General features: G+C 39.2%; 1 protein-coding gene across 1 annotated transcript in view; it reads left to right on the forward strand.

The window, feature by feature from the left end:
- LOC100728849 (protein kinase C-binding protein NELL1-like) overlaps window positions 1-22,226 on the forward strand; it is a 510,642-nt gene that overhangs the window by 474,753 nt on the left and 13,663 nt on the right. Inside the window, exon 15 of the mRNA XM_063256784.1 lies at window positions 2,292-2,387. Within this exon, the coding sequence (XP_063112854.1) occupies window positions 2,292-2,387 (96 nt within the window). The remainder of the gene's footprint in view (window positions 1-2,291; window positions 2,388-22,226) is intronic.

The following is a 22,226-nucleotide window of genomic DNA, read 5'->3' on the forward strand; positions in this document are numbered from 1 at the left end:
ATAGCAGGAACTATGTGCCAAACACTTTTACATTCCTTACAAATGTCACCTCATTTTATCCTCATGTAGGGTTTTGATTATGATGTGTGTAGAGTCACACAGTGTCACAAGCATCTCATGCTTTCCATGCGACATCTCCTATTATTAATTCTAACTACAGGGTCAGTAAATCATGAACTATATATATATATCCACAGTACAATATCACCCATTCTCCTGACCAGGTCTGTGGGGTCTAGGTGAAATGCTGTTCCATTTGTACAGTTTAAAAAGTTAAACTGAAAATTATCATGTAGAGTGAAATTAGAGTCAGAAAGTTCAATATCTCATGTTTTTTGCTAATATGAGAAAATGCATAAAAATAATAAATGCATAAAATGATAAATAACTGACTAAAATAAAGGAGCTATAATGGGACACTGAGAGGTAAAATGCTGGAGCTGAGAGAGACAGGAGGAAAGGGAGAGGACCAAAAGAGGACTGCAATTGATTAAGAAATATTAAATGTGTGTACTCACTGCCCACAACATACCCCATCATTATGCAATACTAACATGCAGTAATAAAATTTTAAAAAATTAAGCTGAGTTTTCAATTTCCAAAATTCTGGCCTCTTTTGGTGCTGCTTCAGTATTTATTTTACAAAATTTTCCTGCCATTTTTAACTGGCAAAATCCCTGTCCTTTTATGTTACTCACTTCTATGCAAAGCAATACTTTAAATATCTTATTTGAAATGTCAGCCACCAGAGCTCACAATATGTAATTTTTGGGACAAGAGATTTTGCATTCATGTATTTATATGTTTTTCACTTTGTCACGAGTATACCAAGGTAAAAATTGTGTAAATCTTTTTGTGCATTGGTTAAGTGTACTGAGGAAGGGGGCTTTGCATTTCAAGGTGTACACTATTTACTGGGAAGGGCAGTGAAGTTCACAGTCAATTGCTGAAGCAAGGATGCTAAATCATCCAAGTGATAGGAAATGTAAATGACAATGTTGGGGCAAGTTCTGGGCACTCCAACTTGTATTCCACTAAACAAATAATTTAACTCCTTATAGTTGAATTAATGTTAATTATGTGATGACACCAGTAGCAGAATGCAATCATGGCATTTTTTTCAGGGTGGACGATATTTCTGAACTACAATTACAATTTAAAACATTTGTCTCCCATAATAAAAGCAACTTCAGTAATGATTCCAATCATCTTCATTGATATTATTTTAAATGTACTTTATAGGATGCTAACTTACTGGTTGTTTAACAGTAAGAGACAGTAGAGTACACTGATTGGAAGTGATTCAGAGTTATTACAACAAGAGCATTTTATCTGAATAATCTGCAGAACATCTGTGAAAGAATTCAAAACAATATTTTTTGAGGATTTGCTATGTAGTCAGATACTGAGACTAGGACTGAGTGGTGATCAAAAGCAATTTTGCCACTTGTCCTTGTGGGCTGCTCAGTCCAGTGGATGAGCTGGTAGGTGGTAACCAGTTCTGTGTGAATGGACGATTGTATTTAATGCTGCAGTGGAGAGGGGTGGGCTGCTACGCTGTCCTGTTGTGAGTGCTGCACACAGGGGGAGCTAACATGATCTGCAGGTCAGCAGATCTGCCCCGGTCAGCAGGGCAGCCCTGGGATGGAGCTGGATAACTGAAAGCTTCATGAAGTGGCAGAGTCCACCTCCTCCTCAGCAGCATTGCTGCACTGAGGCCTTTTTACCAGAGGAATCATTCAGGGGTAAACTAAACACTGTAACTATAAAAACAGTTCATTGCTTTTATCACCAAAATATTGGAAGTAGATTAATTGGCTAAAAATAAGGAGTTAAATCACTATGTTACAAAATTTATCAAATACCACAAACTCCTACTTATAAACAAAAAATGTCATACAAGATGGTTGGTGAAAAACAGTATGAAATAAATCATAAGCACTGGAAAAGGCTTTGCCTTCACCCAGATCTTACCCTTTCTAGTTTCTCGGTTTCTCTTATTTTATTTCAGATATATCAATAATAACACCAACAGCAGTAGCTGCTCATGCCAGCCAGCATTTAGCAAAGCCAAACCAGTGCGAAACACTTGGTCCATGATTTCAGTTGATTTCATATAAAAAGTGAAATGGGTACTATAAAACTGATTTCCTTTATGTTTGGAAAATCTTATTTTGCCCAGTACAGATGTGTGTGTTCCCTGATGCCACAAAGAGAGGTCCAGCGCTCATATGTTTCCCGTGGATTTCCTGACTGCTTTTTATCTAAGCAGAGCCATTCTTTCCCAACAGCATTCTGTGAAGAGGGCTGCAGATATGGTGGAACATGCGTGGCTCCTAACACATGTGCCTGTCCGTCTGGATTCACAGGAAGCCACTGTGAGAAAGGTAATCCGGCCTGGTGTTTTCAGGGTGGGGAGGATGACGTGGGAAGAGCGGAGGCTCCTTTTCTAGGCAGAGACAGGTTTCTGTGATACACGGTGACTGATGGTGAACGTGACTCTCTTACAGGGACACCTTTTGGTTGTCTCATAATAGTCTTCCTCCCCCTGAAGATAGAGCTCTATTTGCCCTTCTGTATGCATCTAGTTTAGAAAAGTCAAGTCGTTTCTCTGCTATAGTTTGCAGTGCATTTTTAGTGCTAATTAGAGATAAGGCCTGATGAACTGACCTGCCCCGCTTACCATCAATTGAGTAGCATCATACGGGCCTATTAGAGTTATAATAATCTGCCACATCAACAGAATCTAATTAGGGGCACATGCTCCTTGCATAAAAGTGCATTAAATAACTCTAGCAGTGGGATTATTTGCATGCTTGGGAATGTATTTTAATATTGGTTTATTAGGAATGTTATCATTCTTGGACCTGATAACTTAAGCCAATTAGTACTAGTAAAATTTCATGATATGTAGCTTTCAATTTTCACTAATGTGGTGTTTGCATTTGGCACTATGCAGTGAAACCTTTTTTCTTGTTGGTGGAAAAAGTTCAATTTGTGTAAAAATGAAATTTGATGTTCATGCAAATGTGTATGTCAGTGAATGCAAGGAGTTTATGACTTGTGAAAGTAAGTATTTAAATTTACTTTCCCTTGCATTTTCTTAGCACTAAATCTCTGCATTGTGGTTTTCTTTGTATATCACACTTGATGCCTTCTACAGCACAGATAATAAATAGAATTATGTATCATTATACCTATTACAGGTATTAAATGAAGGAGGAATTATCTTTATCTGCTGTGAAAAATGCAGACAAGGCTGTTATCTTCTTCTCTTCATGTTAAAAATTTCTGAATGTGGATCATGATTTTTAAACATTAGCCCATTTGTTATCCTCCATCCTGACTAATATATTGTATGACACCACCTGGGATAGATACCCTGATTCATGACTACGTAAATTATTCAACACAGAAATCAGTGAATGATATCTGCATCATTGTTCTCATATTTGGGATTTTATTAGAAAACCAAATTACATAAAATAATTGATTGGTTTGTTCTTTTTAAAAAAGACATTAAAGTGTCAAATACTACACCCAGTTAGCATGAGAGAATTACCACAGGGATCTGAAGAATATTTGCTCAAAGCAAAGAAACTTAATGGTAACTTCACACATGCCTTTATTGCAGTATATTTAATTTTAACTAGATTTTCTAATTAAATGAAAAAAATAAGGATTCTCTTTGCTTGCTTTAGATCTACTGCGATTGCCTGTACTAGAATTGTAGGAAGTAATTAACACAGAAGTTTGATGATGGAGATGCCGGTGATAGATACTCCCATAGTGGAATGCCATTTGCTGCGTACCAACTGTGCATTAGGGCATTTCAAATATTCTTAATACCAAGACAAATAAAAGAGACAGAATTCCTACTCCCATTTTATGGATGGCAAACTAAAGCTGAAGTAGGTCATTAACTCCTGCAATTATTAAAACTGAGACTAAAACTCAGGTTATCGCACACGAATCCTGTAGTCACAAATTTCATATATATTTCTCAATGGTAACACGTGGAATTGTGTTTAAAATATGAACCTATGGGCTGCTTCTCTAGCTTGGGTGAATAAGAGCCTGGAGAGGTCGGTGGTCCACACATGCTGCTTCTTCACTGAGCCTCTTGTGTTATGGCAATGTGTTACCACAGCATCAATACGGTGATTCTTCTTTTGTATTGTAAATAATAACTGAGAGGGTGGGGATTGCCATAGAGTGGTCTTCTTGTCACTGAAGCTTGGAAAGATTGATTCTTTGTTTGTTTGTTTGTTTGTTTTTAACGAAAGATAAAATACTCATTTTCCGATCAGTTGTGCTCTAGGTATCCTGATGCATGACAGGTGAATGGGTTAGCACTGTGACTGGGCTGACTTGTGGTTTCCTGCTGATCACCAGTGATAAACCCTTAGGGAGGCTCTCTGTGGTGAATACTCACACAGGTAGCTGGAGAATCAATGCCAGCAGACATTTGCAAGTGTAAGGCGATGTCTGTGGTCATCATTATCCTAAATCTTTTATTTGATCTGTTTTAGTTTCAGGGCATTGGATCATTGAAACTATATAGAACCCACTGATATTTAGTCCGAAGTATATTCTCTTGGCTTTCTGAGTTATTGATTTCACTCACTGGGTTTTGATATTTAGCTATTGAAAATTTAAGTATACTTAGTTGAAATCATTAAAATTGCTCCTTAAAGAAAATGTGCTTCTAGATATAAAAAAGTTAAAAATCTCACATTTGTGGCATGTAACACAAGATGTACAACTCTTCATATTTTTATCCATTGATTAAAATTTCAGTGAATTTTAACATTGCATAACTCCACTAGGGATCAGCAAATACTGCTTCAGGGTTTCTGGACAGCATATTACTTAGCTCTTCTATTTCTTACCTTTGTTCTCCTTGCTTGTGACTTTGAATTGGTTGGATAAATGTGTGAAGAATGAGAGGACTGAAGAGTTGTAACAACCCTAGAAAGTGGAGAGGAGTGAAAGTTCTCTTCTTAGCCTCCCTAAGAGCTAAAGAATAGGAGTCAGTGCTCACCCAATGCAGAGAACACAAACCCAGTGGAAAACCACAGTCCTCTGAGAGACTCCCCAAATGTAAAATCAGTGAGCCAAACTCTATTTGTTAGCTGCCCTAAAAGGAGGTTTCCCTCGGAAATGCCAGTGAGGCTGAATTTCCCTCTTAGCTTTGCTAACTGAAACTCTGCAAGCAGCACTAAACACTAGGTGAGGAAGAGAACTCCTTAACCTAGACATCACTGTGCAACAGACAGTTCCTTACTGGACAGAACTGGGCTGTGCTGTGTAGGATATTTAGCAGAGTCCCTAGAAGTCACTTGCTAAATGCCATGTGTACTGCACCTCCAGTTAAAATAGTCAAAAGTATCTCTGACATTGTTAAATGACTTCTGCTGGTAAAAGTGTCCCCTTTAGGAACTCCTGGCCCTGATGTAACATTTTTTTTTTTTCTTTATAGAAAGGGTGTATGAAAGGGTGAGCAATCTCCAGGGAATGCTTAAATTTTTTAACTTAGTGATGAAGGACAAATGTCCCAGAAAGACAGGGTAAATGCTTTCAAAGCAAGGAGTCCTTTGAGTATTTAAAGGAAATGAATTGCAATGTGCCTTTTACTTTTAATAAACATTCTTAAACTTTTAGTGAATTTTTTAAATTTTTGATGAATAGTCAAATATTTACAGCAATTTCTGTCAAACAAAACCACCATGATGTATCCTTAACTATTTCATTCCCCGGACCTTGTACTGTGCAACTTCTGGACTTCACCAGAGGGAAAAGGACCGTCACAGGTAAATGTGCTGATAGAGGCAGGAGAGCAGGGCACAATGTGGTGCAGATGCTCAGGACAAGGACTCGCAGGACTGCTCCAGAGAAAGGTGGGAGGATGGGATAAGGCTTCTCGAAGTGAGAAGCGTTAGGGAGGGTTAAAGGCAGTGGGACTTACTATAATGAATTTATTGAAAAATTGACCACTTGCTATATTGTGATATGTGATGTATGATATATAATATGAAATATAAAATATATGGCATAATGTGTATTTAGAGCAAATATCTCAGTTTTATTGAAATGTAAAAATTACAAGCATTTTTGTAGATGCTAAAGGAATTGAAAAATCTTTTAAACTTTTTAGAAATTCTTGGGCTTAATTTTAATTAGAAAATTCTGGATCACTGAACAGTCAGACATTCCACTGTGGAGATTCCTTAAAAAACTAGGATTGGAGGTCCTATTCAATCCAGCTATTCCCCTTCTGAGTATTTTCCCAGTAGAATTCAAAATATCATACCACAGTAATACATGTGTACTCATATTTATAACAGCACAATTTGTAATAGCTAAATCTTGGAAAACAAATGCCCATCAATTGAGAAATGGATAAAAAAATGTGATGTTTTAAACAATCTATTACTCAGGTATAAAAAATTAACTTGAGGCTTTTATAGATAAATATTTTCAACTTGAGACCATCCCCATAAGTGAAATAAATCACTCTCTAGTGAGTAAATATCATATTATCATCCCTGGTGTAAAAAAACATGAAGGGTAAATAAGATCCAAAATGTACAATAGATATTGTGAAAACAAAAGGGAAAGAAAGTGTTCAAAAGTAAAGAACAACAGGGATGGGGTAAGGGAGAAAAGAAAGAAGGGAAAGATTGTATATATACAAGACAGGTAACAATACTACTAATCTTTGTTAGTTCATCAAAAAGAACAGTTTATGCTTTCATTGTCTGATTGATAATTTCTGGTGCCTAAATCTCATAATCTGAACAACTAATTTGAAGATGACAATATATAATATATTAACTATTGTTAATTTCCTATTGTTGTTTTGAAATTCTATATGATTGTTTTTATTCTTTTGTTGTTGTTGCTTTGTTTTTAAAATAAAAAAAGAAAACCCAGATACTGGCTGATTTCCATTATGAGCTGTTACACCTCTTCACAGTCTTAAAAATAAGATAGGTGCAGAAACGCAGCCTGCTTTGTGTCCACGCCTTGTTACTAATGAGCGAAGCAGGTGGTTGTTCCAGACCACACAGGAAATTTGCAGTGCTAACCCTGGCTGTTCCTGAAGGAAGAAATAAAATTTTGCAGAAGAATGCTTTAATTGTAAACAGTGAGAAGAAATTTTCTCATGCAGAATTAAATTTAGTATACATATTTTAAAGAGAATTTGTATTATTATACTTTCTCCATGACTAAACTAGTCGAATAAGCACTCTTATTAGGAATTTGGACAGAACTGTATATCAAGATGTTTATTTGTGGTGGTACAGAGACAGCAGCCAATTATACCACATTTCTTCTCAGATGTTACATTAATTACAGATTGTGTTAGTACCACCATATAAACACTGTGTGTCTGTAACCAGTACATTTTGAAGCACATTGCAAGAATTTGGCAGTGTTAGTCACACCATGGGACAAACTGCAGTCTAGTGTAAAACAATTGGGAAAACAAGCTGATGTCTGAAGAATAACAGGTCTCAGCTTTTTCTTACAACTCTTTTGGAAATGGGTTATTTATTTTAAGCGTTATTCAGAAAACTGAAATAGCTATGGAAACTTTTACAGGCTTCACGGTGTTCCAGAGTTTAGTAAGTGATCTAGAAAGCTTGTCCTAACAAGTAGCAAAGAACATTGAATAGCATTATCTATTTTCAGTACAATTTTCTGTGCTTATTTTTCTGTTTTGCTTGTCTAAATCTTCAAATTTTTCTATAGTAAATACAACTTACATTTTTAATAGGAAATGATTTTTTAAAACTTGAGAATACTATTACATAGAAATTTAATTTTTCTTAGTTACTGGAGATATGTATTTTAAACTTTCCTTTAAGGAAATTATTTTTTGGTAGGATAACTTATTTTGTTATTCATTCTTTACCCCCAAGGACTTGCAAATATGTACACAGAGCATAATAATTTGATTAGAGGATATTGTTCATCTACCAGGGACAAAGAGGTGTGTATTCTTCCTGATTTTAAATCTTTCCTCTATTTTGAGAGAAGTACATTAGCGTCCTTCTATTTGCATTGGCTTTATTGACACCTATTTTTGAGATGAGATTTTTAAGGATCATTAAAGGAAGCAGATTATAGCTCCATTTCATGTCAGAGAAGATACTCTTGTATTTCCTCCCCCTCCTCCCACCACAGGACTTTGCAAAGGGCGTCTGTCTAGAGGATGAACACAGACGCAGTTCTAGTTGAGAGAGTTACTGAACTTTTCTCAATTTGTGCTTTCTTAGCATGTCTGACACATAGCACATGCTCAGTAAATGGCAATTTCTATGATGAGTGCTGCTTCTTGTAAAGTGTTTAAAAAGAAGACAACTGGCTTTGTGATTTCATTAATAGCAGAAAAGAGAAAGCTCTGAGGTTTCTTTGAGTTGCATATCCAGAAGAATCCCCCTCACCCCCAATAAAAACATGGATACTGATGCTTTTCAGAACTTCCAGTGCAGTCAAATTAGTATGACTTTGGTTGAAGGATTCCGCATACTGGGTATTTCAGCAGTGAAGGTGGGTGGAGGAGAGACACTGAACCGGAAGGTGAGAGCGGACCGCATTCACGTGTTCACATCTACTGAATTCTTCCCACTTTGGAGCAGCAGAAGAAGCTCTTCCTGGTTCAGCACCCTCTTCCTCTCTCCATCCATCCTTTCACTTCATTTGACTGTGGAGGAGAAAGTGGGGTAGAGATCTAACTCACTTCCTCAGAGCTCCAGACAGAGTTGCCACGCAAGTCTCAGATACCCTTGGAGACATATGATCATCAAGTCCTGGACCCTACCTGGAGCAAATTTGGAAAAATACATCAAGTTATTTTCACTCTAATCTCTTTGACAAAAAGATTTCAAGTCATTTTGATACAGCTGTTGGAAGCAGTGGCTTTTGTTCCTAAGCAGATAATTGCACTGGAAATTAAAGGTGCAGCCTATAAAAGGGAAAAGAATACAGCACTGAAGTTCAGAGGCCTGAGCTCTGACGCTAGGTCTACCTGTGATGTGCAGCTTACACTAAACTACTGCACACTTACGGTGAGTCCAGTAGCTTTGGTTTCTTTCCTCTTGTGAGGCTCCTGCATTTGCCATGTTGGACCAATATGAGGACAAGTATAAATGTCATCCAGCCAATCAGCAATAGAGTTGGAATTGTAACCTTTGTATGACTAAATGCAAAATGTAATCTGCTGCCTCTTGCTCAACTTACCTTACCCAAGGGTAGTCACACTTACCCCTTGGAGGACAATCCTCTCATTCCTCCAAAGCCACAGAGCTCTGCTTCCTATCTGTTGGACTAGGGAAACAGTTTCTCTGTTGTGAATCTCTTGCCTTTCCCACTGGCATGAGATTAGGTGACTTTCTCTTGTAGGATTCCCTTAAACGAGATTCTTTCTCATACCCTATCACACTGAGAACGGGGCGGCTGCCTGCTAGCATGGTTCTTCTTTGCCATTAAACAGAGGCAGCCTGAGACTCGGACATTGATGCTTAGGTTTTCAAGATATGAGTCAAATGCCAGCTGCTGTGTCCCTGCACAGCCAGAGGAACTAAGTGCCTTTGAAGCCTCTTTCCCTAGCATGAGTTTAAGGAGGAAGTTATTCTCATTCTTTTCTCTTTAAAACAAAAATGAACTGGCATCGGCACCGTGCCAAATACCCTTTTTCCAACAGAGACCTTACTGGTACTTTATCAGCATCCTTGTTGACTTTTCAAGCCTGGCTTCCCAGAGCTGGAAGCTGGTTAATGCCTGATGGAGACACAACGGATCATTGACAAGTGTTTTTTTTTGTTGTTGTTTTTTTTTTTTTTTTTTTTATTTAAGAGGAAAAAGAGAAAAACACAAAACAAACCAAAGCGGTGTAAGGGTACACGTAATACAGAACTACAAAAAAACAAAACAAAACAAACAAACAAACAAAAAAAACATAACAGTAAGAAATCACCTGTTAATAGATTACATATTATCATCTTGAAAATAGTTCCTCAAATCACAGTATCAAAGAATACAAGGTGGACATTGTCCTTGTTTATTTAGCACCCGGGTTTGGTATGTGAGGGTCCTTAGTGACTGTTCCATAACGACCTTCTGAAAATCCAATCTTAATGGCCTATGTTATCAAATTATATAAGTAGCTGATAAAAGAATAAATAAATATATTCAGATGTGGATAATAAATCTCACTTGATGGATTGTTTTCACATTGCAGACCACAATTGACAATCCCTGTTCAATATTATTTGAATATTGCAGAAGGGTAACTGCAGTAAAATATGCTATAGAGATGGGGGGATTTCCATGGACAGAACAATACAGAAACTTTTGTGTATTTCCAGTAGCTTAGTCAGCATGCATTTCCATAAAGCTGTTTGCACTTTGCCTTCAGAGAAGAGAGCCAATCTTTGTAACAGATTGACAATCACCATAAAATAAGTGAAAGCTGATACTATTTGCATTGTCTAATTAGTAATGCAGAAAATAATCCCTGACTATTTCGATGACAAGCAACTTTGGCTTTCTGCCAGCCAAGCCCATGCTACTGAACTGGGAAAGTCAGGAGTGGGTCCATAAACTAATTTTTGATCCTATGTACTGGAAAACACAAACATGACTGTAATGCGAAGTGTAATGACTAACTGGGAAGTGAACTAAACTTTGTGTGAAAGTATGATGAAAGAGAATCCAAAAATTACACAACTTCACTGGTAACTCTTCATGAGTCTCTGGATCCAAGAATACACACCGCACCACAGATCATATGGAAAAAAGGCTACCTGAAGCCACTAGGTTGACCCAAAGGACTGTAACTTACAATGTGTAACTTACAGCGTGCCATCTCTCTCCCCTAACAGAGTGCGCAGATTAGAAAAAGTAGTTGACTGAAAGCATTCAGCTTGGTTCCAAAATAAGGTGAATCAAACAGCAAGATCTATGTCTTTGTTTTAGTAGTGGTTCCAAAGATAAGGCGTTTCTGGCTTGGTTACTAATGTTGTATTAAAGCGTTCTCCAGTTTAACAGAGACCTTGAAGTGATCTATGGGAAGCAACAACTTTAGCCAAGGAGGGAGAGCTTCGGAGATTATTTTACTGAAGGATATCAGGCTAAGAAACCCCCTCAGTGCTCCCTCAGCCCTTAAAGGGTGAAGTCCTCATCCATAGCATGATAGATAAAGACTTCAGCGATTAGACCTCTGCCTACATCTGCAGCTTTAACTCCTATTTTTCCTAACTGTAAATCCTAAACTTCAGCCCATTACATTACTTTTAGTCAGTGAAGTGTTTGTTTGCTTGTTTGTTTGATTGTTTAAATCTCTGAGTTTTTCTTTGTAAGGGTTTCTCTGCCTGTATCATACACTAAGATTTATCTATGGTGGTTATCAATGTATAGAAATACAATACAATAGACAAGATAGCACACTGGGTGTCTCCTAGAGTGAGGAATAATCATAATCTTCTCCCCATCAAATTGCCTTTCTGGTGGTCTTTCTCTCAGAGCTGGTCAGTCTGTCTTTTCAAATTCTCTAGGCTGAAATCTTGAAGTCATCCTTACTTCTCTTTTGAATCATTCCCCAACATCCAAATTCTTTTTTTCAGCCTTCAAGGTGTGTGTAGAGTCCAAGCTTCATATGGAGTCCCCACCAGCGCCTTGGGCATGCTGTCCCTGTCTTCTTTACTCTAGGTGACTGTAGAAGCCCTCACTCATCTTCTTCCCACCTCTGTGTACTTGTAGATTCTTTTCAGCACCTGGACTATGGGCCATTACTAAAACATAAATTAGGACTGGGGACGTAGCTCAGTGGCACAGCACCTGCCTGGCAAATACAAGGTCCTGAGTTTGATTCCCAGTACACCCCCTGTCACGCAAAGCTAAATCTTTTCAATCCTCTGCTCCCCATTTCCATGGCTCCTAGTAAAATCAGAATAATTCCAATGGTCTGTAGGGCCCTGCTTGCTCTTGGTCTGGCTTGCTGTTCCTTCTGTGTGGTCAGTGTTTCCTCTGCTCCTTCCCAGCGGCATCTCCTCGGTGCTGGCGGTAGTGACGTCCCTGGTTTTCCTGGAACCCATCAGTGCTGCTTTCCCCATTGTTCGTTGTGCTTCAGTGTTGCTCTGCTGAATCTTGGGTTCAGTTCCCTCCTGTCATAGAGATTTCTGCTTGTTTCTTTTCGCACAAGCCCTGTCCCCAGAACGAATGCCACATTTCCTTCCTTCTCCCTCCCAGTTTCATTGTTCTTCTGAGACTTAATGACCCTCTGATGCAATGGTCCTGTTTTTCTTTTTCTTTGCAGGGTTCTGTTACCCAACCAGAAGATGAACTCCACAAGGGCAGGGGTTTTGTCTATTTTATGGTCACAGTGTTTCCAGACTGGAACACTGCCAGTTTATTCACAGTCCTAATGCTGCCACCTCCAGTATTCATAGACCTCTGCCTGGCCTCATGTTCTCCAAGAACGGGATCAATTTGCAACACTCTCTGCGTTTCTGTCCATTTTTTGAGTTGAAGGAAACTTTCACTTATCCTGTGCTGCCTAAATCAGATCCCATCAGAAAGAGAAGCTGGCCTGAACCTGTGACTTGTCTGCACCCCAGGAGAAGGAAATGCTTCTGTTTGAGTTTAGTTAAATGCATCACCACTTGTCATCCACCATCCCGCACTACTGACCTGATTCCAGCTCTTTTCTCTCTCTGTGAGTTCAGCCACTTCAGACTTAATGATCCTGTTACATCACAGTGCCAGGGTCCCGGGGTACAGAACTAGGCTGGATGGGCTTTGGAGGAAATGGGGTAAATGGGGTTGAGAGATGGAAACTTTGAAAGGCCTGTGTGAGTCACACAACAAGTACCACAATCCAGACAGTGCCAATGGCAGCCATGAAAAGTTTCAGTGTGTCTGTGAATGTTCCACAGAAGAATATGGAAAGAGCAGCACCACAGTTAGTTGCTGTTTCTTTTTTGCTACTTAAATTATACAGCCCTTTGTATAACACTGGCTGTTAGAGCTGGGATACCTTTGTTGTAAAGCTATCTTCATAGAAGGGGCAAAGTATCTCAGTGAAAATGGAAAAAGATTTTTATCAGCTTGATGATCTAAAGTTCTTTCAGTCTGAGCTCTTTAGAAAGAAAAATAAATATGTAATTCATCTCGAGACCATAAAGCTGTCTAGGTTTCGAGTGTCAGAATCAGAAAGTTAAAGGGGGTAATGAGGAAGATTCTTAATCATTACTTTGACAAATATGAAATGTCACCTTTCCCCCAAAATCTTAAATGGAAATTTCTTACTTGGAACACCAGAGCTCAGTGAAGAATAGGAGGGGCTGTCAAATTCAGGTGTTATGCATTTGTTCCACATCTCTCCAACACAAGTATCTTGGATAAGTTATAGCATGATTGCTGTGATGATGCTAGCCCCAAAGTGAAAATTGTCAGAAAATGTGATCTAAATTCCTGTGGAGGCAGGTGTGTGTCATAACTCTGAATTGAAACAATGATCTTACACTGTATCTGGCAGGAAGAAATGTGAACAACTGTACCTTAAGGAAAGGTGTCATCACATGCTGGGATGATCAGGGAAAGCATGGAAAGCTCCTTGGCATTTCTAATGTAAGTCATTCATGGGTAATGAGAGCATGTTTGACCCTGCACTTGAGTCTATGCTGGAGCAGATGGAGTGTGAGTCCAAGCCAGGGATACTGGGTGTGCATGGAGTCTCTACTTGTCAGTCACTATATTTGCAAAGTTGTAACATGCCTCTGAGCCTAAAGTATAAGCCAGGAAAAAACTGCTTTTTGGAAATTTGCAGTGAAGGGTAAATGCAACAGGGTGGTAGAAACCTGTGCATTGGGTGTAGTATAGCATATTTATATATTCAGTTTCCATCCCTTTCACTTGATTTAATTTTTAAACCAGGAAAAGCATTTAGTAACCACTTAAAATCTTAGCAAAGAACTTCAAGTCTAATAGCAACATCCCATATTTATATCTACAGTTCAAGGAACAGATGCAAGCTTGGATAATTCAAGTTGCTTTCTGGTCAGTGCTTCCACTTGTCATGAAGGGATCATTGGAATGCTTGAATTCTCATTTCTTTTCCCTAGTGCCAGTCCACATTACAGTTTTGTCCTGGGAAAATCTGACAGCCACACTGTAGAATAATTATTTTTTTTTTTAGTTTAGTCTCTTCCTACACTTGAAGCACCCTCTTTTCTTTATGTTATCCTATTTGTGGAAAAATGGAACCTCGTAGTGTCATCCACAGAAGAACGTTAGATATTTCAGGAAAGAGACTTAACAGTGTTTGTATTTTACTGGGCATGTTTATGGAGATACCAGTTTTTCTGTGAAAGGTTGGACTATTTCTAATAGGAAAACTTCAGATAATTTTGCATGTTTATACTTTATTTGGTTGGCCAGAGCATTCAAATGTTCTTAGAACACCCATCTTTACTCCCTCAGCAGCATATCCAGCGTGCTCAAAGAGGGAGAAAGGAAAAATTAAAAAGAAAATTAGAAATGTGAAAGATTACAACTGATTCTTGGTGGCAGTCTCTATTTTTAAAATAATTCATGTTTTAATTCAGAATATATTCCTGGAACTTTGGCCTCTACTGAACTTCATCTCATGTAATGTGCAGGGTTGTTTGGACTGCACCTTCTTCATCCAGGAGGATATCTGGTAAAAACATTATCCTTGTCTTGCTCCTGCAGTGTGTAATGCCTATGCAAAGGTCCAAACACCTCTTAGGAGCTTCTAAAGTCACCCTGAGGTGGAGCAGAGGATTGCAACTCCTGTAATCAGATATCGATGCAAAGGTGAGAGCCACTAACAGTTAGCTGTCCCCATTGATGCTGGCTGATACCAGAACTGAGCAGTGATACAGCTGTTAATAGCTACAGGAGAGACATTGACAGAATGGGGTCAGAGGTGGCCAGTCTCATCTGGAGTCCACTCTGTTGCCAAAATGGATGTTAAATTGTACAATGCAGATTCAGTCAAGAAGAAAAGCAACACACTCTGTTTTGTTGTCTTAAATTATAATCCTAGTCTTATCTACCATTTCATAGACAAGGAGGAATTCAATCTGTACCACATGGAGATGCTTTCCTTCCAGAATCTTCTGAACGTCTTGCGTTCTCATGAGGCACAAAGCATTTGCCCAAATGGTATAGGCCACAGTGGTCAGTGCCAAGATACTTATACAGCAAACTCACATTCCCTTTTAAATATGGAGGTTTTAAAAATGACAGCAGTGCAACTCAAACCATCTCCAACAAAACTAGAAACACTAGGCCAACCTTGACAGCTTTGCAAGGCAGTGTGTCAAATGCCAAAATATAAAGGCTGATGATGTAGTTCTTACCTATAATGTTTACCTACCCTGTTCCAGGCCTTGGGTTCAATTTCCCATTTTAAAAACAAAATCAGAAACAAAACAAGACAAAACAGAAAAAGTTTTTCATATTCTATTTTTTTTTTTTCTTGTTTGGTACCAGGGATCAAACTCAGGACCTCCTGCTTGCCGAGCTGGCACTTATGCCACTGAGCTAATCCCCAGCCCCCAATTTTTTTTTTTTTTTTGTTTGCTTGTTTTTTGTTTTGGTACGGAGGATCAAACTCATGAACTTGCACTTGCCAGGCAGGTGCTTACACCGCTGAGGTAAATCCCCTGCCCATTTTTAAAAATTTTATTTAAATGGAAAAAGAGAAAAAACAAAACAAAACAAAGTGGTGTAAGGGTACAAGTAATACAGAACTACAAAAAAAAAAAAAACAGTAAGAAATCACCAGTTAATAGATTACACATTATCATCTTAGAGATAGTTGCTGAAGTCACGGTATCAAAGCATACAAAGTGGACATTCAAACAGTGAGACTGCAAACAGTTGTGTTCAATGATCCAACCAAAAACATTTTTCACATTCTTAAAAAAAAGTCCTATGAAGATCCCTGATCTTATGACAAAGGTGCTTAGTGTTAGGACTGTCTTTCTCACAGATCTATTCTCATCTTGGTCAGGTCTTTGAGTGACCCATTCTTTCAAGAGGGTGAATCACCGGCTGTCGGCCACTGCTCACCCCATCTTCAAACACTGGTGTCTTGGTGGATTTCAAAGAAGACTTCTACTCTTCTAACCAATGTGTTCTTAGTTGACTCTACTTGCACTGATTGAAACAAATAGTGGTGGTAGATATTTCTATGAAAACAATGAGGATGGAGCAGGAAAACATTCTCTAATAGAATATAAACAATCATTTAACTAAAAGAATGGGGAACGGATGGGGAATATGCAAAAGCAGTTGGTGCTTACATGCACACAGAAAGTGTGACTCTTTCCAAAGCTCACCAAGTATGTAAGAATCTTATTTCTTGGGGTCCACTGTCAGCTTTCTTCATCAGTTCTAACTCTGTACTTCCTGTGGGGTGCTGAGAATGAGTGTCCACAGTCCGCTACTGAATCCCTGTGGGTTCCCTCCTTCTCTTTCCATTCATCAATGCTGTGTAAAGGTTGTTTCTCGCTTCTGCCCCATTTTTGCCATCAAAAGCCTGGGCTTCTTCCCATAAGTGCAATGGCTCAGTCTTGTTGTTGAACTTCTGTTCTTACATATGTCACGTGGCCTACAAGCAAGGTTGTTCATAGCCATGGAATCTAGAAAGGCATGACTACTATAGGAGGAAATGAAGGGAGAAGTGTGAGAAAGAGATTGCAAATAATAGCTCAGTGCCTTGGTTTTCACCTTTCTTTTTTACTTTACCCGCAGTAGGGCACATGCCTGGATTGACTGCCTGGATGATTTTATTCATGCTGCCTTCAGTCAGCTGCTTTTATATAGAGTTGGGAGAGGGGCACAATAGGAACTGTTCAAGGCTTTTTCAGGAACTTCTGAATATGAAAAATTAAAGTAGGATTGGGTTTTCTCATTTCCCTTTTCCAGTTCTGCTTCAGGAAACCCTAATGATTTTGAGTTGGGATCCCCTAGTTGTAATTTCTCATCTCAGAGGCAAGATGAATCCCAGTGCTGATGAAGTAGGAATATGTAATTAACTATCCTTTCTAAAGGGCTCGGTGTGGTGCCCACTGTGGGGGCTCATAGCTCTTGTCATCACAACAATCCCAAGCAGTAACAACCAGGGTTAGAAATCTTAAGCACTCTGTGTAACAGCTTGGTCCAGAGGTGGATTGAAACTTAATTTTTTTCACTCCAAAGTTTATTATCTGATGCTCATGATTCGTGCTAATATCCTGCTAATATTTCTTCTGTATGGGGTCTCCTGAATCTCAGTCTGAAGGGACTGTTCCCTGTGACTCTGAGAACAAGAGTTTCTTGTCAGTGCTTTTTAATCACTTGGGTAGAATGGGGCCAAACAGGCTATTCTAGGCCCTTCAATTCCATCTCAACCAGAGCCTCCTTGCTTTGAGTTCTAAGAAAGAATTAATGGTTAAAAAAAAAAAAGTCAGTGAGGACTACCCTAACCTGAGGTCGCCCTCAGCTGTCACTGAGTGGTTGTGCAGGTCTACCAGTAGTCCACCTGGGCCTGTGTACTGTCTCCAGTCACACAGTCCACTTTGCACCAGGCCCTGCAGCTCCTCCCCTGCGTTGCTCCTTCCTCCTTGTATGGGCATATCAGGGACTAATCCTGGCCTGCTGAGCTCCCAGCAGTTATAAAGATACACACCTCTGCTGATTTCATAAACAATACAGCAACTTGTGGACTTCTCTCACAGTTTCATTTTCATAAAAAGAAACAGGATTCTCTCTATTTTTTGTCTACAACTTGGTATTTAGATTTGTCACTGTTTTCTGTGCTAACAGAACACAAAGTCCTCTCTTGTGCAGTTCTCAGGAATATCCTTTTGTGGAATCTTAAACCTAGAAAACTACTGCTTCCCACACAATGGCTTCAGTGCTCACATCTCTACATGAATGCGCTAACCACTGGCAGTGACAATAAATAATAAAAACCAAGCCATAGTTAAAAGTGGGTGGGTAAAACTGTTCCATGGAGCCTTGGATTAGGAAATTATCTGGAGCTCGCAGCTGTACTAAAGCTGGGGAGAGACAGTGAGACCCTCAACTAAGGCGCAGAATTTCAGGGGTATCAGGAAACTTAGCTATCAAGATAATGATATAGTGTAATATGTTACAAAAATCAAAAATGCTACCATCCACAAAATGTTAGTGTCTTTTGAAGATAGAACCCAGCAGAAGTGGGATTCAGGTGAGTTAGACCATGACACAGGTATGTAACAAGTTCTGTGTTAGGGTTTTCTGCGAGGCTCCTTCTGACTTGCCCAGGCATTCAGAAGTTTACAGGAAGGATCTGCATCATCCTTTTGCTTTTTCAAAAGTGAGTGTACATGGCCTCCTAGATCTTCTTGTGTGAAGTCCCTTAATCCAAGGCTATAGAGAAAGAGCAAATGTGGGGTAGAATCTAAAGTACAGTGTTGGCATGCTTGCAATAATATTGTTAGTGTTTAGAATTCTCACATTCAAGAAAAACATTAAGCGAGATAATGATGTTTCTTGGAGCATATTTAGTAAATTCAAACAGCAAAAAAAATGTTTTGATACCTAATAATAGAATGTGTGATTTTTGAGTTCCTATTATGTGCCAGGCACGGAGCCAGATGTGTTCATGCCTGTCACCTTGAGCACTCAGCTGAGCCCTTCAGGATCGGCCATTTCACAGGCAAGGAAACTGAAGTCCAGAGAACCTGAGGGTGTTCTTCGGGTCCATCCACCAACACATGATGAAACTAGGATCTGAACATAGGTGTCTCTAGCACTAGTGTTTCACTGAGTGCGTGAAGGCTTGGTTCCAAGTTTAAACATCTGTAGTTGTTTGCATCTGTTGAAGGGAAATGCATTCCTGGAAAGAGAAGTACAAGTAAGAAAACATATGTCACCATCAATAAAGTTTGTGTCCTTTGAGGTTTCAGCTTAGGAAAGTTCCAGAGACAGAGAAACCAAGAATACTTTGTAGACACTCGGCAGGTGAAACCCAAGCTTTTAAGAATGCTTCCTGATCTGAGCAGGAAACCTGTGAGTAAGTGGGAAGTCAGGTCCAAGACAGGTCTGAGAGCTCTTCTGCTCCAGGAGTCTCCTGAGACTCACATACCCCCACCCCGAGCCCCCCACCCAGTAAACCTAATTTTTGGTTCTGCACCTCTTTGCTCTGCTCAGGGAGGAGTTTCAGCATGTTAGCTCTGCATGATCCTGGAGCAGAAATTCTGACCTCTAATAAAAGCTTACAATAACAAATCACATGAGAAACCTTATTATCCAATAAACTATTGATTATTGATTCAGAGTTCTGAGCATCATGAAGGATTCCTGTCACTGTCACATGCATCATTATCATCATGAGACAAATTCCAGGATTACTCAGTTCTCCAGATTCTGAGAGATCAGATGCAAGATAAACCAAAACCCAGGAGTTCAGATCTGGATGGGCCATCTTGGAGAGGGATTTTCAAAATATAATATAAAAAAATGACACCCAAGAGATGCTGTGGGTGGGTGGAGCTGTATTAAACAGGATTTCAACACCAATCCCATTGTCAGTCTTAGGAGCTTCACTTTTATAACTCTAGGTGATTTCTACATATGATTAGATTTGATTAAAAATGTGACTGCTTTGATAGATGAGTGCAAATAAATCTTTAGTGAAATACTGTTCTCTCACTTGACTAATGGCTCTGAACTCTTAGAGTGGTTATTATTCCTTACAGAGGGTTTAATGCTGGGTTAGTAACAAGGTTAAAATGAGAAGCAAGAGCCTGGCATAGGGGTGCACACCTGTAATCCTAGCACTCGTGGGGGCCGAGGGAGCTGAGGCAGCAGGAGGATTGCTGCAAGTTTGAGGCCAACATTGGCTATATAAAGGAGTTGAAGGCCAGCCTGAACTGCAGAGTGAGACCCTGTCTCAAAAAGACAAACAAAAGAAAATAAAATGAGAACACATGAGAAGCAAGACCTTCTGACCTTTGGCTTCTGTCCCTGCTTTGCCTGCATTTGCCTGCATAGTTTCTCCAACACCTCCTCGGCTGAGTCCTGCATCCTTCTCAAATGTTAGGTGTTTGTCATCCATGTGGAAAAGGAAAACCATTCCACTATTGTAGAAAGATAGTTTTGAGGCTGTGGCCAGACACCAACATTTATTTCACCCCATGTCTGTCAAACTCTTTGAATCGGTCCTTCCAGAGGTGAAAAGTAAGACGTACTTCTCCAGCTGTCAGGAGGCAGGGGACTTGGCAGAGCTGTAACTGCGTTTTGCTTTATATTCAGCCTGTAGAGGCAGTAACAGCATCATCAAGGTTTTTGTTGCTCATGAGAGTAATAAAATCCTTACAGCCCTCCATTAATGACAGGCTGGTCTTTCTGAAGACTTACAGTAAAAACTCATTTTGAATTAGAGATAAAGGGGTAGAAATTCAGAGACTTGAGCAACTGTGATCATGTCCACAGGAGCTGATTATGTGTTTAACCAGCTTGGATCAGGCAGGAGATGCCAGAGAGTTCTGTGCCACTGAGTGTGGTAAACGGTCTCTGGAAATCAAACCAACTTAAACAGTTTCATAATCAGGAATCAAGGAAAGATGGCTCAAGGAAATAGAACTGATGGAATAGGGGCATACAGGTGTTAGTGTTTCGGTTTGTTTTATTTTGTTTTTACTGATTTTGATTTACACATACTTTGATTTACACATGTTGCTGGCAGCTATGATTAAGGTAACCAGAAATATCTGCTTCCATTCTTATATATTCTAAAGATTTTTAGGATTAAAACTGGATTTTAGTGACTTTCTTCTAATATCTACCCATTGAACTGTAGGTATCTTCAAGTCGCAGTTTAAAAATCATACAGCAGAAGACAAAAATAGGTGTGATTGGTGCTGAGCTCTGAAATGTCCTGACCTCTACTCATGTCATGGTATCTTCTTATTTGAATGAAATAACTCCCTGCATTTCCTAAGTGTATTACTCTTTTCTTGTAATACATCATAGTTTAAATTTATCTTTTGAATTTTAGAGAAGTATTTTAAGAAATAGGAAATAAATACATTAGAAAATAGGTTTTGAGGACCATATCTCATGACATAGGGTACTTTGAGAAAACAGAACCCCCACATAATTCTGAAACAGTTCAAACTATTTCTGTTCAACCCATCCATCCTGAGCCCAAAGCTTCAATTCATCTCACAGGGTAATTTCTACCACCTCCTTTCCAAGTCTCAGCCTTGGGAATGAGGCATTAAAAACAAAGGGAAGCCTAACGAATGGTATCACCAGAAAATAAAAGACAACCAGAGGGCCAGGTAACCCCCAAAGTGCTTCTTGACCTCTCCAGTTAACCATCTCAAGTGAAAGTTGTTCATTCCCTCAGGGCTGTTAAACTGTCTGAAACTAGACTGAGTTAGAAATTTACAGAAGTTGAACTTGCCTTAACATCCTTAAAAAGTGGTCAAAATAACATATTTTATGTTAAATATATTTTATCACACTAAAATATTTGAAAAGTTTTATTAGACTGATCAAAGTACAAGTTTAAGATATCTCCAGAAAAGTAAATAATAGCCCAGAAGAGAAAAGGTATAGAATGGAGAACACATAGAAATGGTTAGAGGATAAATTCAGAAGTTGATTCTGAATAGTATGACTTCCAGAACAAGAAAGCAAAAAACACCACAGAAGCAAATTATCAAAGATTTAAGGAATAAAATTTCCCATGAAATGAATGTCATGAGCTGGGTTGTAGTCAGGGTTGTGAGGAGAACAATTAGAATTAGGACACACAATTTATCATATTATTTTATGTTGGCCACCCAGAGTTAAACACAAAAAGTGCAAGATATCTCTCTGCAACATTAAAGACCCAGAATATTCAGCCAAGGGCCTGCATCTCACAGCAATATCCTGCATGAGTCCAGGTGAAAACCTGGAGGTCATGACAGTGCCTCCCAGTAGTCCAAGTGGAGGTCTAGAGCCCATGAGAAGGAATCATGCGAGTTTGTTTTACGGATCCGCATTGGGAAGGTCCAAAGGTCAGCTAGAAAGTCCATGCCAGTGGGATGAAGGAGCTGTGGTGATTGGTTGAGGGTTCTGCACTGGAGCTGAGAAGTCATGCTCCTAATAAAGACCAGGGCTGTCCTGAAAAGCACCACAGCTATCCTCAGCAACACAAAGGTCCT

Source organism: Cavia porcellus, unplaced genomic scaffold (assembly GCF_034190915.1).
Source record: "Cavia porcellus strain 051 isolate PalLab524CR breed Dunkin Hartley unplaced genomic scaffold, mCavPor4.1 scaffold_9, whole genome shotgun sequence".
Lineage (NCBI taxonomy): Eukaryota > Metazoa > Chordata > Mammalia > Rodentia > Caviidae > Cavia > Cavia porcellus.